This window comes from Porites lutea, chromosome 2, assembly GCF_958299795.1.
Source record: "Porites lutea chromosome 2, jaPorLute2.1, whole genome shotgun sequence".
NCBI lineage: Eukaryota > Metazoa > Cnidaria > Anthozoa > Scleractinia > Poritidae > Porites > Porites lutea.
In genome coordinates this window covers 4099101-4114967 of record NC_133202.1, presented here as the reverse complement: position 1 = coordinate 4114967, position 15867 = coordinate 4099101, and the positions used below count along the sequence as shown (strand labels likewise).

Below are 15867 nucleotides of genomic sequence, written 5' to 3'. Positions count from 1 at the left end.
AAGCGACAGCTAAAACTGAAAATGAACACTTAAATAATTTAAACAATTTTAGAACGATGACAATATGCAATGAAATATTCATTGTTTATGTTATGTCTACGACTCTTTCATTTTTCTTTGTCTTATATATCCTTATTTTGCTATTGTAAGACGTACAGTCACGTTCTGTCCCCGAAGCGCTCTTCGATGTTTGCCCAGCTCACTCTTTGCGACAGAACAAATCACAAACGATAAATTTGTGGAAATATCCCCTCTGGCTGGATTTAAACAAGACAATTACTTGCCTGTGGTGTTGGTAGAAGCCGTCAGTGTTCCTATCACATAGTGGAACGACAACTATTGAAGACCGAAGACTTTTTGTCCCGCTACGATATTTGCACTACTTCCGAGTTGTGAAAAGTATTCATTCGACCAGGTCAGAGCTTAATTTTTCGCCCATTCAGCAAAATATTATAGTCTATCATTTTTAGTTCTTGGGCCTCGTATCGGTCCATCGAGTACAAAACAAATTGTGTGCCGTTTATTTTAAACTCTATATTTCCCTTTCTTTGAGGTTTTCATTACGATTTATTGCTTATTTGAGGAATTTAGCAGAAATACAAGAACGATCTCGTGCTTACCTAACATTTATATTCAAACTTACCTTTAATTTTATTATTTTCCGTTTCTTATCTTAATAATGCTGGTGGTCACATGGAAAAAAAGGATTATGTCTCACGCACGGAATCTTTTATGCAGCTAACTTTACACATTGTCGACTACATCGTGTGCCATTTTAATTGCTTACTTTACAATGGTACAGGTTCTTAAAAGACAAAAGTAATACTTGCCTCCGCGTTCTTATGTTTCCGGATCCCTCAAGAACCTGTAGTCGTTTGATAATTTGATGTCGTTGTTTTCCAGAGTATGGATGGGCAAATGTACCCTAATACTTGAAACCCCCGCGAAGACCAGAGATTCACTTTTTTCGCTCATATAACCAATCGCTTGGTAGACTGCTTGCAGTCCGCCTTTTCTCTTAAAATCGGTCTAGTTCTTGATCTCATTCAGCGCGATTGCATACCACGATGTGATTATATAGGGATCGAGACGAGACGAGAAAAGACGGGTCTCTTATTTTTTCTTTTCGGGCTTACGCCCTCGTTTCTCACGGCAAGCGACTTCGCCGCTCGCGTGCTTAGGTTTTGCGTGTAGTAACTTTGCAAAGAAAAATAAGACACTGCTCGCAGTCTAATCCCTTGCCGTCAATTTCGTGGTTCATTGAGCGAGCTGTTTTCATATACCGCCAAGTGAAAGCAATTTATCAACTCTCAAGGAATTTTATTAAATGTGGGCGAATTGTTTTGTAAAAATTTGGCGCATTCGACACACATCTTACTCGTCAAAGTTCAGACATGTTTCCCGCAAGTGTTAACTCGGTGTTACCAAGAGAGAATGATCTCTCTTGGTGTTACCACGAAAAAGGCTAGAGTTGCACTCGGCTGCGCCTCGTGCAACTCTTACGCCTCTTGAGTGCTCTCCAAACTTCCCGCGTGCTCAATATCTCGACATACGCACGCTGACGCATGAACTAATTGTTAATTGTTAAGCTCCTTGCAAACGGATGCAACATTGAAAACTGCATGGTATGGTTAAATTTTTCGAACGCATGAGGGTAATGAAGCATTTCCGAAATTTCTCTATGAAGCCTGATAAACATTAACTTAACCCTCAAGCAAAGGAGTCATAGATTAATTATTAAATCTGAGGGAGGTACTTAGCTTTTTACTGTAGAGCAAAGTTTGCATTTTTATTTCATCCACTGGTTTAACTATTTTAAGACGATGAAAGAGAACCATGTCCTCGAGGCTCCGTTTTACAAAACGTTTAGTTCGTCGAAAATCAGGTTATTTAAAACGCTGGCCCACTTTAACGTTTTTGGGCGTTTTTGAAGAAACTTGTGGCCCTCATGACATTTTAAGGTTGTGACACAAAGCGCATTTTAATGTCCGCTGCTAACAAAATTAGTTCGTCAAGAATACTCCGCTGGTTCATCTGGTGATGAAACACGGTCTCATACTTGATAAATTACATAACATTAAGAACACGCACCTCAGAATTGTTTCGGTGGAATCTCTCCTTTACTGAAAACTCATAAAACTCCTTTTCCTTTTTTGATCTCGAGAAAGGATTTGCTTAAACTAAATACTGTTACATCTGACATGATGACATCTGATGTGCTGTCAGAAAAAGACAAAAAAGCGTGCTACCATAAAGCTACCATAGTCAAGCGACCCTCGTTACTTTCGGAATTAACAGCCTTTAGGGCTCGTTACTTTCGGGGTGTCGTTATTTTCGGGGACCAAAAACCATGAAACAAAGTTGGCGCTACCTCTTTCCCGATATGAAAAATAAACAACATAATATTAAAAAAACAAACATTCATTTGTGTTATATGGTATTTGTAACAGAGTTACCTACGTACTAAATACAGCAATACTCTGATAAAAAGCGAGAGCAACGTCTTCTCTGAATGACTTAGGGGAGTAAAGCTAAACTCAGTGCTTTTAGTCCATGACAAACAAATGCGTTTTTTAGTGCAATATACAGAAGTTTCTGATCAGTTTTAACTGGAAGACACGTTCATGTTGTTGATATGAACTTTATATCAGTTTAGTTTTTTTACGTTGTGCAATCTGTGAACTGATACATCATAGCCTGTGTATACACACCTCCCCCTCACGTCAACGACTAGTGATAGTTTCAGGCATACCATGTTTGATCATGTTTCCCTTGTTGTAAAGTGCGTTATCGCGATAAATTTGCAAATGCACGAAGACATAGGTATTGTACATTAAAAATTTGACCATGGATTGCACCTGGAAAACAATAAAGACATTCGGTATGTTTATAACGTAAAGTAAGTATAAAACTTAGTCTCGATATTTTTTGGGGACTCGCTATTTTCGGGATTTATTAGAAGACAGAAACTTTTGACGTTATATCGGGGGATCGTAACTTCAATGGGGGGTCGCTACTATGAGAACTTTACAGTAATTCTTTTACAGAGGACTTTTTGGTGCTAAGAAAATTGTCGCAAACAGTTGGTGGTAAAACCACGAATTTAAATGCAATAGTCAAAACGAATATATAATCAGTCGACATAAAAGTTTCTCTTCGAGAAGCTTCCACAATTCACTCATTGAACTAAAAATATGTAAAAAAAAAGTTTATTGGCAAACTGGAGATTCGAGGTAAACATCTAAAACCAGACACACTCGCGAGCACTGTTCATGAATTTTGGAAACCTAATATTTTCTCTTTCCAAAATATACCAGTATGGCCTAAGGCTAATTTAAACACGCAATTTTGACGCCGTTAGTCATAATCGCAAAAGTAGATAAAAGTAAACAAACTAAAAACCCCCGAAAAAATAGAGATGTCTTTGTCTCTTGGCAGGAAGGTGCCAATTTGGTCTTATTCGCTAAATTAAGTTTTGAACCGATGAACTTGCAACAGCTATTCTGTCGCGGCCAGCCGCCTGCGCGTCTTATATTTATAGGGTTGTTTATATTACAACTCTTGACAATTCATTTGTCCTGTTTGCAGTTAACCCAGGATTAATTAAAGCTAACCACTCAGAGGTCGGCCCAGGAGAAACCTAACCCCTTCCTCAGGCGCTCACATTTTCATATTCTTATTTGTATCGAACTTTTAGTTTTTGATTTTCATTTTTGTTTTAGCCCTTGAGGAAGGTTTTTTTACAAACCGAAATATTGGGCAGTTTGTTTAAATACATATTGTTTTGTTTTATTCTTTTGTCTACTTCTTCATCGCCTTGCCGTAAGGATCAGTTTGCCGTTTCATATTTTTCTAGGGGAATTACCTCATGTTGCTAAGCAACGTCTTCATCGTGACTGACGTCAAATTCATTACAGGTCAGCAGGTCCACATCAGCTTTAGCTGCCTTTTAAGTTAACCTGCTTTACCAAATAAACTATGAATGAATGAATGAGGAAAAGGAAACCTCTTCAGATAACTCTTATTAAAACTGAGCCGGCAGAGAACTATTCTCTCCTTTAAAACATGCACACAAACAAAAGAGCCTCATTGCCATGTCCGCCACCGCAGATAAACTAACTCTTATTCCGTAGACTGAAGATTAAGTCCTGTTTTTTAGAGTTATCACTCATTTCCACCCTTCAGAAATGACCTTACAAGAAACCGTTTAAGTGTTTAAGTCCTGCAGTAGAACCTAAATTTCAAATTGTAATGGGTAATGAGGCCATTTTACAGTTGCCTGCTGAGTGTACACGAGGCTGGGGATTACCTTGTTTCCATCGAAACTTCACCGCTTTTCTAGCCTGCGATTTCTTAAGATATTAATAGGTGAAAAGTGTCACGTGACCTATTTTGCTTAATTACTAATTAAATAAAAACGTGAGTTAACCATTCTGGCCAGATTCAAGCGAGAAATGATGATACGATAACAAAAATACTGTACTGTATTTAATATACTGTATACTGTTTGGCGTCTCGCCACCCCATTTTTAGTTTTCTTTTCTTTCCTGGACTCGACCATAAGTGGTCACGTGACATAGATATCTGATTTCTTACGTTACAGGAAAACTAAGGTTACCAATTTTTCCGAGGTTGCCAAATCTTGGAAGGTTCTGATAAATTTTCACAAAGTTATGATCATTATAAGATTTTATGCAAATTAGCCTTAGGCCATGCTTTAACATGCTTGAGAATGGAAAAAATGTCGAGAAAACATCTCTAAGTACCATACAAGTCTGACTTGAGCTATACCAAGGGGGTTCATTTGTAATACAGCCAATTTTATTGAGGATCATGGTCAGGTTGCGCATAAACAATAAGTTAGGAAAGCATTTTTTAGTACAGAGTCACTACGACCACCGCAGGAAGAGTGGTATATGCTTCTTACTTTTAAGTCTAAATCCCTTAATATCTGTTAATATTCAACGCAAATATTAACTCAAGAGCAGAATTTCTGTTGATACAATGATATACGTAATTTACCGTCAAGGAAGAACTCGCTTTTTGTGCCAAAGTCTGGGTTAAATTATCGTTTACCCGACCGACCTTTTTTAAAGTCAGCTGGCTTGGCCAAAAGCGCGGGAGTTTCAACTGCGGTTTAAGCAAACACCCATTAGAATAAAAAAGGTGTTATTGGCTTTCAAAATATGTTGTTGATGTAAAACCTTGAAATGAATCCGTAACAAGGTGAAGGCTGTCGTATTTTTATCACACAGCTTTTAATTATGACTTATAAAACGATTTTGATTGAAATTATATAACGCCTCATCATGAAACTTCATGAAAAGTGAGTTTTTACAAAGGAATACGCGAACTTTATTGATGTCAGAAGAAAACAAAAAATATATATTTTTTATTTATTTACCGTTTTTAGTAGAGAAAAATGACCACATATCGTCTTAAGCACAACTATACATTTTTATGGACAATTAGTAACATCGTGATTACTAAGGAGTCAAGGAGTTTTTAAAAATGAATTGGTCATTCAGTAAGAAATAATGTGTTGATAGTTTTGAAATTTCTTTGGCAAAAAAGGTTTGCACACTTTAAAGATAAGAAAAATGAAAGAAAAGTTTGTGTCTTCAGGAAAAAACAATCGTTTGTTCGTTTTTCGGCGTTAAGAAGATAATGAGGCACTAAGTATAATACGTTTTGAAGAAGTTCATTTGAAGTATTGTTTCTGTGAACTAATTTGAAAAATTGAAAAAAGGAAATGTCGTTGGTGTTATTCAAAACAAGCAGATGGTTTATTTCAATGGCTTCATTAGGAAACTGTAGTAAGGTGTGAAATGAGCTAAAAGACCACTATGCAGTAATGAAGTAAAGTAGAAACAGAGGGCTTAAATATCAGGACTACATCATCAATTAAATCAAAGCACTGAGCGTGTATTATGGATTAGCTAGAAATTTTTTATCGACCAATCACAATCACGCTCTTGTATGACATCAGCTGTGATAAAGGCATCATGCTTGCTACATCTTTTTGAAAAGTCAACTGAAGATGGCTCACTGGTGAAATTTGCATCTGTAGTTTTTAATATCGAACTTGATCGTCTGTACCTTCAAAGGACCATCTCTCACCAGAGGCTATGGCTGATTTTACAAGGTAATACTTCTACGCGGGAAAAAGTAAAAAATCTCTTTGCCGCGGGGCAAACGACGCCCGTCAAGAATTTTTTTATTGCACGTTCGTTATTTTCGTTGTCTCAGGAAACACAACCGGGTGCGGGGAAATGAAATAAAGCACCTAGCGAGTGAACTTACGATCAGAACAACAGTACCCAAACATTTCAATACAAAATACCCGCGGGGGATTTTCTTGATAGTATAAGGCAGGTCGTCTTTTAATTTTTATTTTATTATTTAAGAGAGATCCTTTTCAAGTGCATCTGTATGGGAGAAATTGTCAATGTAACTATCAAACGCGCGCGGCCGGTTAAAGCACTCACTATTTTGCGAGTCTATTGAGACTTTAAAGGTATCATTATCGATCTGTTCAGGTTCGCGCACTCGATAAAAAAGGTAAGCAAGGGTTGATACTTTACAACATCTGCATGTGAATAGTTCTCTTTATCTCTTGATGACCTGCATGTGATGTAAATGTGACTAAATAGAAAAATTGCGGCTATTGAGAACTCGTAAGATGAAGATGAGAATGATATATATAAAAAAAGAACTGTCCAACGCGAAATTGATCTCAAGTACCTAAAACTGCAAGCAAAAATTTCATAACTGCTGCGTGCAATATTTTCTTCGTTGGTACAAATACATCACTCAGCCGACGGCTAAGGATCTATGTTTATTTTACTATCTTAAATTGCTGTTTTCGATTCCTGAGGGCCCAACTTTAAGTTGAGAGAGATATACTGAGCAATGTAAGGCCGCATTTGTCATACTTATACCTGATAGGTATGATAAAGTTATCTGTTAACTTCTGACGTTTGTTTGAGGATCGTCAAATATAACCCAGCAACCTTTTAAGATAGCAACGACCTGCGTTTCTCAGTGCTAAAAATGGCTTTAGATAGACAGTCCGCTATTGACTTTATTTGCGCACCTGTAGAGGTGAGATTTGTTGAGTAAGAGGCCATCATTGGGCCGCCGCGAAATAGGCGCGTAAGCTTGTGAACCTGACAGAATATTATTTTCATTCTGGCGTCGAAAGAGAATTTTAAACAGGGTCTGTTTGTTTGTTATTTGCAGAGCAAATGAGTCCTTTTCAACTCCTGCAGTTTTCAGCAATTAGCGTCTTGGAGAAGATTCGTTCACTCGAGACACAAAACAGTAAAACAGCCTGTACAACATGGAGGAAAAATCAAGGTTCTCTGCCCTAGTTCGCTACTTCAGGTCGTTGAAAAAAATGGCGTGTAGTGGCAGCAGAGCTTCTGCACATATCACACAAACTACACAAACTGTCGTGCTTAACCGTGAAATTGTGAACAAAATAACACGACCTATCCATTTATTGACGGCTTTTATAGGCCATCGGAGTAAACATCATCCGATATTGGGAACATTTGGCCTGGTGTTGTGGATTTTGAATCTGGTGTGCCACTTTTCTCTGGATTTCTACGAAGCGGCGCATATATTTGGTTGGGCTTGGGCGACGGCGATAGGCTTATTTTTCGTGTCGTTCAGCTCAGGGACGTACATGCTGATTTCTGATACACTTCCATGGTTAGAGGACGGCTTAGAGATTTTAAACGTGGACGGAAATTTCTCCGAAACACTGGCAAAAGCCCATGCCATTGCTTCGGTAAGTGATATATTCTTATCAAATAAACGGGAAATGAGAGTCAAAGGGCCGGCAGTTTTGATTCTCTCTGACTCTCATTTGACTACCTTCTTCGAGTTCAACTAAATAATTGCAAACAAATGAAAAAAAACAAAACGCTTCGTCTCAACACTAACATCATTTATTTAAAAGCACTGTATTTTTTACCATCGTATCGGCGTTTATTCGCCAGTTTTTTAGCATTTTCAAGACGCCCAAATTAACGAGGCCAAGCAAGTTTCTGACACTGACTGAAGAACCGCGCCGCAATATCTTATATATTTGCTTTCATCATATGAATTTTTCTTCTCTCATTTATTTCGATTAATGCAAACACATTCATTTATTCTATTTTGTGTTTAATTTAAAATTATTGGTTGTTATTTAAAATCCCGCTGTAGATTAGCCGTTGTCTGAATTGATTCATATTTAAGCCAAGAAAGAACACCCTTTTTGTCCTATTTAATGGCTGAAATTGTACGGATATGAGGAGAAGGACGAGTAAAAATTCTTATGTCAACAGACAATCGATTCTTTCTTAACTATTCGCGCACGAAGTTTGTATCGTTCAACATCCTTGAAAGTCACCTGTCAAAAACGATTCATGTCATCGTTGGTCGTCAAAAAATTAAAACTCTTTTTCAAACACCTCACATTTCAATGACAATAAAATGTCGGTGAAAACTGCGCTACTTCCGTCAAATTATAATGTAATTCTCGATATTTTTCGACGAGGCCCAACTTAGCTGAAAGTAATAGGTAAGTATTTAACAGTATATTGCAGTCCTTTGTTTCTCATTTGGTTACTTTCACGGTTCAACCAGTAAAATATCATATCAAATTAACGCTTTAATAAAAAGTGAACTACTCCCGGCCAAATTTGCTTCGGGCCCGTAAGAATATTGCTGGACAAAAGAATTCAGAAGTTTAGTTAATCCAAGGTGAATTATTTTCATTGATTTGGGTCTACTTAATTCTTAAAATAAGTCGTTCAGCGTTTACATGTGATATTATTATTTGTTATAAGGGATATTTACTTCTGCAATCAGTATTTACTTATGCGAATTTTGCCAGTAAATAACTACAGTCATTTACATTTTATTCATTTATCTTCTGACAATAGCAGTTGAGGCAATGGCAAGAAATAAATAGTCGCTGTTTCCGACGCTGCAAAATCGGTGTTTTGGCGTTCCGGCCAAAGCCGGCTTGACAATTCTGAAACTTGACTGAATTACAAAACTGAGGTCAAATTTAGGTTTCAGCGACACGTGTCGTATATTAACTTGGTCAAGGCTTTCATTGATATTCAAAACTTCAACGATCATTTTACATCGATCAAAACAAATGAAAGCTGCCTATTTATGTGGTTTACTAACTTCGTGCAGTGTTCATGAGCCACATGAAGATTGCGTACAATTTCAAGATGAGCGTTGCTTCTCATTTTCAGTATAAAATACGGAAATATCTATCAAATTAATTATTCAACATTACTGGATTCGTAATTAATTCGTTTTGAAAGACAAAAAAAATGATCAGCAATTATTTTCCTTTCTTGAACCCAGTGGTTTGCCAATAACAACAAATGTTTTTATTTTCGAAAAGTATAGCTCTAAACTAAACTAATCTGATGTCATTTATAACACTCGGTGAAAATATAAAAGTAAGCTATTAGCTATTCTAACAAACTCGGCTGACTTTGCAACCTTTTGATCATTTGCTGGAACTGATGAAATACTGCCGAACGTTTAATTTGCCTTCTAACAGGGGGTCTATGCATGGTACAGCTGTGACATTTAAAGTCACAGTGGTGTTCGAAAATTCTAGAACATGTAGATATTTTAGACATTTACGCTCTACGTTCTTTAAAAATTAATGGCTACAAACGATGGGCTTTTTTGCTGTCGCTGTCTTGCATAATAAATTTCTTGGTTTACAATCTCCTGGTTATTTCCTTAGGGCATCGTTAAAATCCACGTAATGGTTGCAAACAAACAAACCATAAAAACATAAACGACTTCCTAAAACAATTCTTAAAGATAAATGTTTTTATTTTTCTGCATTGAAAAAACTGCCGTATTCCACGCAAAAATATCAAGACGACAAGGAGATCAAGGGCATTGTAATTATGCATAGAGTCCACTTTTAGTAGCCAGTCCAAAGGATATTGAAAACATGCGAAAAAAATAACAACATGATAGTTTCCTTTCTAGCCAACAGAGGAAAATTTTAAATCTCCTAATATTATCTGTACCTTTGGATGGATCAGTTTTAATCAGAAACGTTAACGCTGCCGCTTAAAATGAAAATAATTATCCTTTATTTTCCACACAGTTCTAAACTGGGATCCCTACTATTACGTAAGGCGCGTGTTTAGCTATCAAATATTTGCAGTTAATCGTCTTCCTCCAAATAAGAGTCAACATTTTTCACTGAATCACACTTTTTGAAGTATAGTTGAGTCCAAACATTGTAGTCATTGAAGGGACATGAAATTAAACTTTAATTTTATCTCCCTACAATGAGTAGAATGTTTGGAGTCAGCTATACTTCAAAAAGTGTGATTGAGTTCGCAGATATTTTTATCCTACGGACACCATGTTGAGAGTAAAGAACAATAACAACGGCACTTGACACGAGATCTATTGTGGATAATTTCTGACGCCCGAATTAGAAATCTTGAAGCCTTGGAGATGAAATTCAAAGTATGTATTTTTAACTTTGCTGTTCAGTGTTTACTGACAATTGTTTAGAACGGCGGTACCGCCTTTTAAACCATTGAGTACATTTAACGTCACTCATTATCATCTTGGTATTTTTAAAACAAAAAAAAATCCAAATTGAGAGAAGGATAAAAAAAATCATTTTCCAAGAAAATAAAGAGGAAAAAGTTCCAAGCAAAAGCACTGTTGAAGAGATTTCGTTTGAATGGCCACAGCACAGGATTTCACCTACGAAGCTAAAAATTATACTTACACCATGCAATTATCCGTAAGCCAGTATTTATAGAATAAAGAGCTGTTAATATCCTACACATGCGACAATTTATAAAAAGGAGCGCAATTAAAAGTTTGAAAGCTCCCGACATTGGTGTAAATTACAACATGTTCGTTAATTTCATTAGTTTCAGCTAGAGAGTAGTGGATATTATGTCCTCTAGTCCTCTCAGTGGCTCACTAATGAAGCAATTTTGATATGTAAAACCCCAGTTGGCGATCAGTAACTTCAAATTACATATACTGCAAAACATAGTAGAGGGGACTGGTTATGAAAGCCGGCAACATCAAAGTTGAAGTAGTTTATGTTAGAAGCTCCCTGACCCTGCAAGAGGGACGCATAGAGTATCATTCGTTATGCACTTTAGTAGCAAAAAAGTTGTCTTTTTGTTACAAATATGGTCAGTTATCTGGCATAAAATCCACTTTCTATGTTAAACGTAACGTGTATTTCAGGTGCCTTATAGCAAGAGAGTTTTTTGGAAGAGAAAATGAGCAAGAGAATATATTCACAATCCGTTTAACGAGAAGGCCTGGGAAGACGCCTTACAGGGAATCGAGGAAATCATAGATAGTAGAGGAGACTGACGGCAAATATTAAGAATAAATACGTCGAAACGTTGTCGAAACGCCAGTCGCTGTCAACAACAACAGTCCTATTCAGGACTACGTTCACCCGGAAAGAGTGTGATGCGGGCTCAGGCAGTTTAGTTTACAGATAAAAATTATAAAATGTAACCATTTGCTTGCCGAACGCACTGCTTACGGCACAATTGTTTATCAACGCTACGCTATTAAAGATTGCCATCAGCTTTCGAAAGATCACTTTAAAAGTCAAACAACATATTCACACTCGTGGTTGTGATTTCTTTGTTTCGCAGTAGATACGCTTGGCGATTAAGGCTGGTTTTCACTAGCCACAAAGTCGCAGTCGGAGTCGGAGTCGTAATCAGAAGCGTAGAGCTTATGATCTAGGGTGAGTTCGATTGGGAAATGTGGATTTAGATTTCAAAATCCTGATTTCGGATTTGCAATAGAACGCGAAATCCGATATCTGTTTTCGGATTTCCTTTTGACCGTTCGATTGGGAAATCAGAAAAAGGATTTAGAAAAACTGTCCTTAAGAACAGCGGTCATGCACGTGCACGCATAATTAGTAAAAAGAAGACCGCTGTTCACGAGAATAGTTTTGCAAATCCTTTTCCGGATTTCCCATTGGAACGGTAAAAAGGAAATCCATGAAATCCGCATTTGGATTTCTTCATTGAAATCCACACTGGGACGGATTTCTCGGAGTTGAAATCCGTTTTCGGATTTCGCGTTCGATTGCAAAATCTGACATCCGGATTTCTAAATCTAAATCCGAATTTCCTTATCGAACGCAACCCTGGCGAAAACAGCGTTCCGATTCCTCTTACGATTCCATCGCTTACGTTTCGCTTATACCTTGTGAAAACCAGATTGTCGGAGTCGGAAGGAGAAGCGGAAGAACTAAACCAATCACAAAGCGTGGAAACGTGCCTTGTGATTGGTTTATCCTTCCGCTTCTGCTTCCGACTCCGACAATCAGGTTTTCAGTAGATCAAAAGCGGAACGTAAGCAACGGAGTCGGAAGAAATGGAAACGTTCTGACTATTCTGAATCCGAGTCCGTCGCCCTTATGACTCCGCTTACGACTCCGACTCCGTCGCTAGTGAAGACTAGCCTTCAGCAAGTATCTGTCGCGACGCGCCCTTTTTGAACGCAACCGTGACTTGTCCGCGTGAATTGAGTATTAAAGGTGATTTTGCATTGCCAGGCCGGATATTATTGGCTGAAAACTATTTCACGGACTTTTTTTTCTGCCAATCAGAGCAAACAGCCGAACCAATCATGACTCGGTTACACGCTTTTTATCGCGCTCTGCGTCGGCTGCATCTGATTGGTTCATTCGATTTAGTCTGGTGCGGTTGGCTAAAGTTAACTGTAAAAGGTGCTCACTTCGATTCTTGTTTGAGAAATTCTAGTTAATAAATGAATCATTTGCTTAAGGCATTTACTAAATTTTAATATTTCTTTAATTTAGAAACTGCCCTGGCTTCTACCCGTCTTCAGCGTGCTTGCAGCGTGCGGGCAGTACGTTTGTTATTTCATTGACGATGCAGTGCAACTTGATCTAGGCAAGCCTTGGCTGAGCGTGCTCCTTAACATCATAAGAGTTTTCAGCTTGCTTCATGTGCTATACGGCTATATATTGTTCCTTGTGATCGTTCTATTCGTAATGTATGTAACTGGCGCCTCAATGAAGGAATTCAGAGGTAAAAACTTGTTTGTTTGTCACTTTGTTTGCCTTTTAACCAACATCATTCTCTCTTGTCAACATGTATTGGAAGTGTAATAGAGTAAAGCCCAGCGCGTTAGACCTTAGATAGATGGTTCCACGAGCCCTCATATAAACTGCCATCCAATTATTTTCCTTTTGTTCATATTCAGGTTCCCATACATAGTTAACGACATAATGTTAATGGTAACCTGTAATGAAATGGCATCCCATCATGATCTAGAGAATGTAAAAATTGTTCTACGAGACCTCGCCCTAATTCCACCCAAGGCTCCTTAGAGTGTCTCAAATCTATGCAGTTTCGTTATTTTGTACTCTTAGCAATGAAAACACCACAAAATCTTACTCTTTTCCTATTAATAAGGAGCATAGCCTCTTCCAGGCTCCAAGATAGTGGAGAAAGCAGATCGAAAAAAATTGCGCGAAAACCATGTGGGGGCTGGGGAAAGACAAACAAGGGGGGCGGGGGACAGGTTATAAGGAACACGACAAGTAACCTTCTTGTCTTGCTGATTTTAGACGGTGTCGAGAGTGAGTTTCGCGAGCCTCACGTCCGGTTGACATTCCGCGAGGCTGTTCAGCTGTTTGAGCACCGATCTCAATTCATCAGAAGATCGTCAGACGCCTGTTTGGTAAGCATTTTTACCTACTATTCCTCTTTTGTTGTTTCTTTTATTAATGGGGCTGAAGAAACCTAAATTTTGTACAAATAAAACTGATCCACTGCGGAAACAAACTAGAAAAAGACTTTTCCAAATGTCTGGCGTCGCTTTTCAAAAAGTTATCACGGGCGCCCGTTTGTCGTTAACTCCGCTATCTTGAACTATAGTTTCGGCATGAATTGACCTTTCCTCAGGAGTCGCATTTTCAAACTCCGCGTGGGATGAAGTTCCGCCAAGTTTGCAATAGCCATCAGAAGAGGAGATCACCGTTCCCAAAACAGTCCCATAGTACAATTCGCCACAAAACCGACCCAGTCTTTCTCTACAAACTCAAAATGGCTAATATGTTTAAGACTCTTTATGAACGGTGTAGAGGTGACAAAAAGAAAGGGTAGAAAATAGACGGACGGTCGGGGTAAGGAAAGTGTTGGTCATTAAACGAGACTACAAATTCAAACAGAAATCGTAAAACGGGCTGGGCGCTACGTAGTCTTAACCATGCTAAAATTGTAGACCCAGTTCAGTCTTATCTCATAACTTTTTTACTAGTTCTTCCTTATGGCTAATTATTCAAAGGCCTCGTATCATTACTAGTGTAACGCATAAGTGATGATGGAACCAAGTTTATATATCTTAACCACGAAGAACTGGTTTGCAATTTTTTTTTTCGTACTCTTTCTAGTTTATACTGTGTAACCTCGTCCTGACGACAGTTCTTTCGTTTGTCATCAACGGCTATAACTTTTTATTCTTTAACCGACGAGCAATTTATCTTTGGTTTGCGATGGTTCCCATGCTATGGAGCGCAGCACCGCTGATCTTAGCAGCGTGGGCGACAGAAAACTACCAGGCTTATGTTGCGTCGGTAGTGAGATCCTGGGGTGAGCATCCGGAATCGGACGAAAGCGAGTCGGAGGGGGAGGACATGGACGAGTATCAAGAAGCGATGAAAAAGCTCAAGGTCAATCGTTCTCGAAGCGTTCTCATAGCAAGCACAAATTTATTAAAAACGCTCACGCGCAAAAGACTCATTTTACGACAAGACAGGCGTATGTCTGTCGCGGCCATGAGAAGAGAATCACAGCTTAGCGAGGCCAGAGGCTCGCTGGTAGACGATGCTTCATCAAACGGAACCAACAGAAACCTCTTGGGAATCCAAAACCCACTACGATTGGTGGATATGGAGACCGGAAGTGAAGACACGTTTGCGGACTCACCGATGCCTTCGACTTGCATTCTAAACCCGAGTTTCACACCAAACCCAATGAATCCGCCTTCTTCGGGAGACAAAAAGAAGAAAAGCAAGTTTAATTTCAAATCCTATGTGATGTACCTACAGGGACTTATCAAGGAAGTTGGGTTTTCCGTAGGGGGAATGATCCTAAGTTGGGAAAAAGTTTCCAGTGTTGGAATATTGTGGGTTTCGGTATTGGCAATCTTCATTCAAGAAATCGTGTTTGGAAACAGAAAAAGCACACTGCTGACGTGACACAAATACAAAACACTTTTCACAAATTTGTAAATAGTTTTGTACTAAATATTACCACCCGATGCACACGTGTGTCTTAGCCGTCAAAGATACATCTGTTGTAGTTATTTTTTTTGTCTCAGTTAACTTTTATTTCTCCATTGTTTTTGGGTATGGTAATAACTGCTAATGAATTTGAAACAAAGGAAGTATAAAAATTAACTGAAATAAAAAATTAACTGCAACACATCCAAGGCAATACATTTTTACGACACTGGGATGAAAACCGATTTACGGAGAAACCCCAAATCAAATTTGATCTGCGCGCAGGAGTTTTCCTGCGCGTGGTAGCCGTTTAAGCCTGACAGTCATCTTCCACCGACCTACCTGCGTCATGGCCGCCGGTACTGCCTGACATTGAGCCAAATCAGTGGTGGTGCAGAATAAAAGTTGACAGCCACAGATGCAATCCGAGTAGTCTAACCACCGGTGTGCCTCAGTGTGTACAATAGACTTTTTCAGAGTTGCCTCAAGCTTCTGTTTCAAAGCGAGGCTAAGTGTAAAGCCATTGATATGAAAATGCTTTTTATTCTCATATATAATTTATTTTC

At 38.4% G+C, this 15867-nt stretch overlaps 1 protein-coding gene across 1 annotated transcript; it reads left to right on the top strand.

Moving 5' to 3' along the window:
- The first annotated feature begins 142 nt into the window (after window positions 1-142).
- Window positions 143-15660, top strand: LOC140926504 (uncharacterized). Its single transcript, XM_073376233.1, has 5 exons — window positions 143-415; window positions 7243-7795; window positions 12872-13103; window positions 13646-13758; window positions 14471-15660. The coding sequence occupies exons 2-5, from the start codon at window positions 7343-7345 to the stop codon at window positions 15275-15277; spliced, it is 1605 nt and encodes a 534-aa protein (XP_073232334.1). The 5' UTR covers window positions 143-415; window positions 7243-7342; the 3' UTR covers window positions 15278-15660.
- The last annotated feature ends 207 nt before the right edge of the window (window positions 15661-15867 follow it).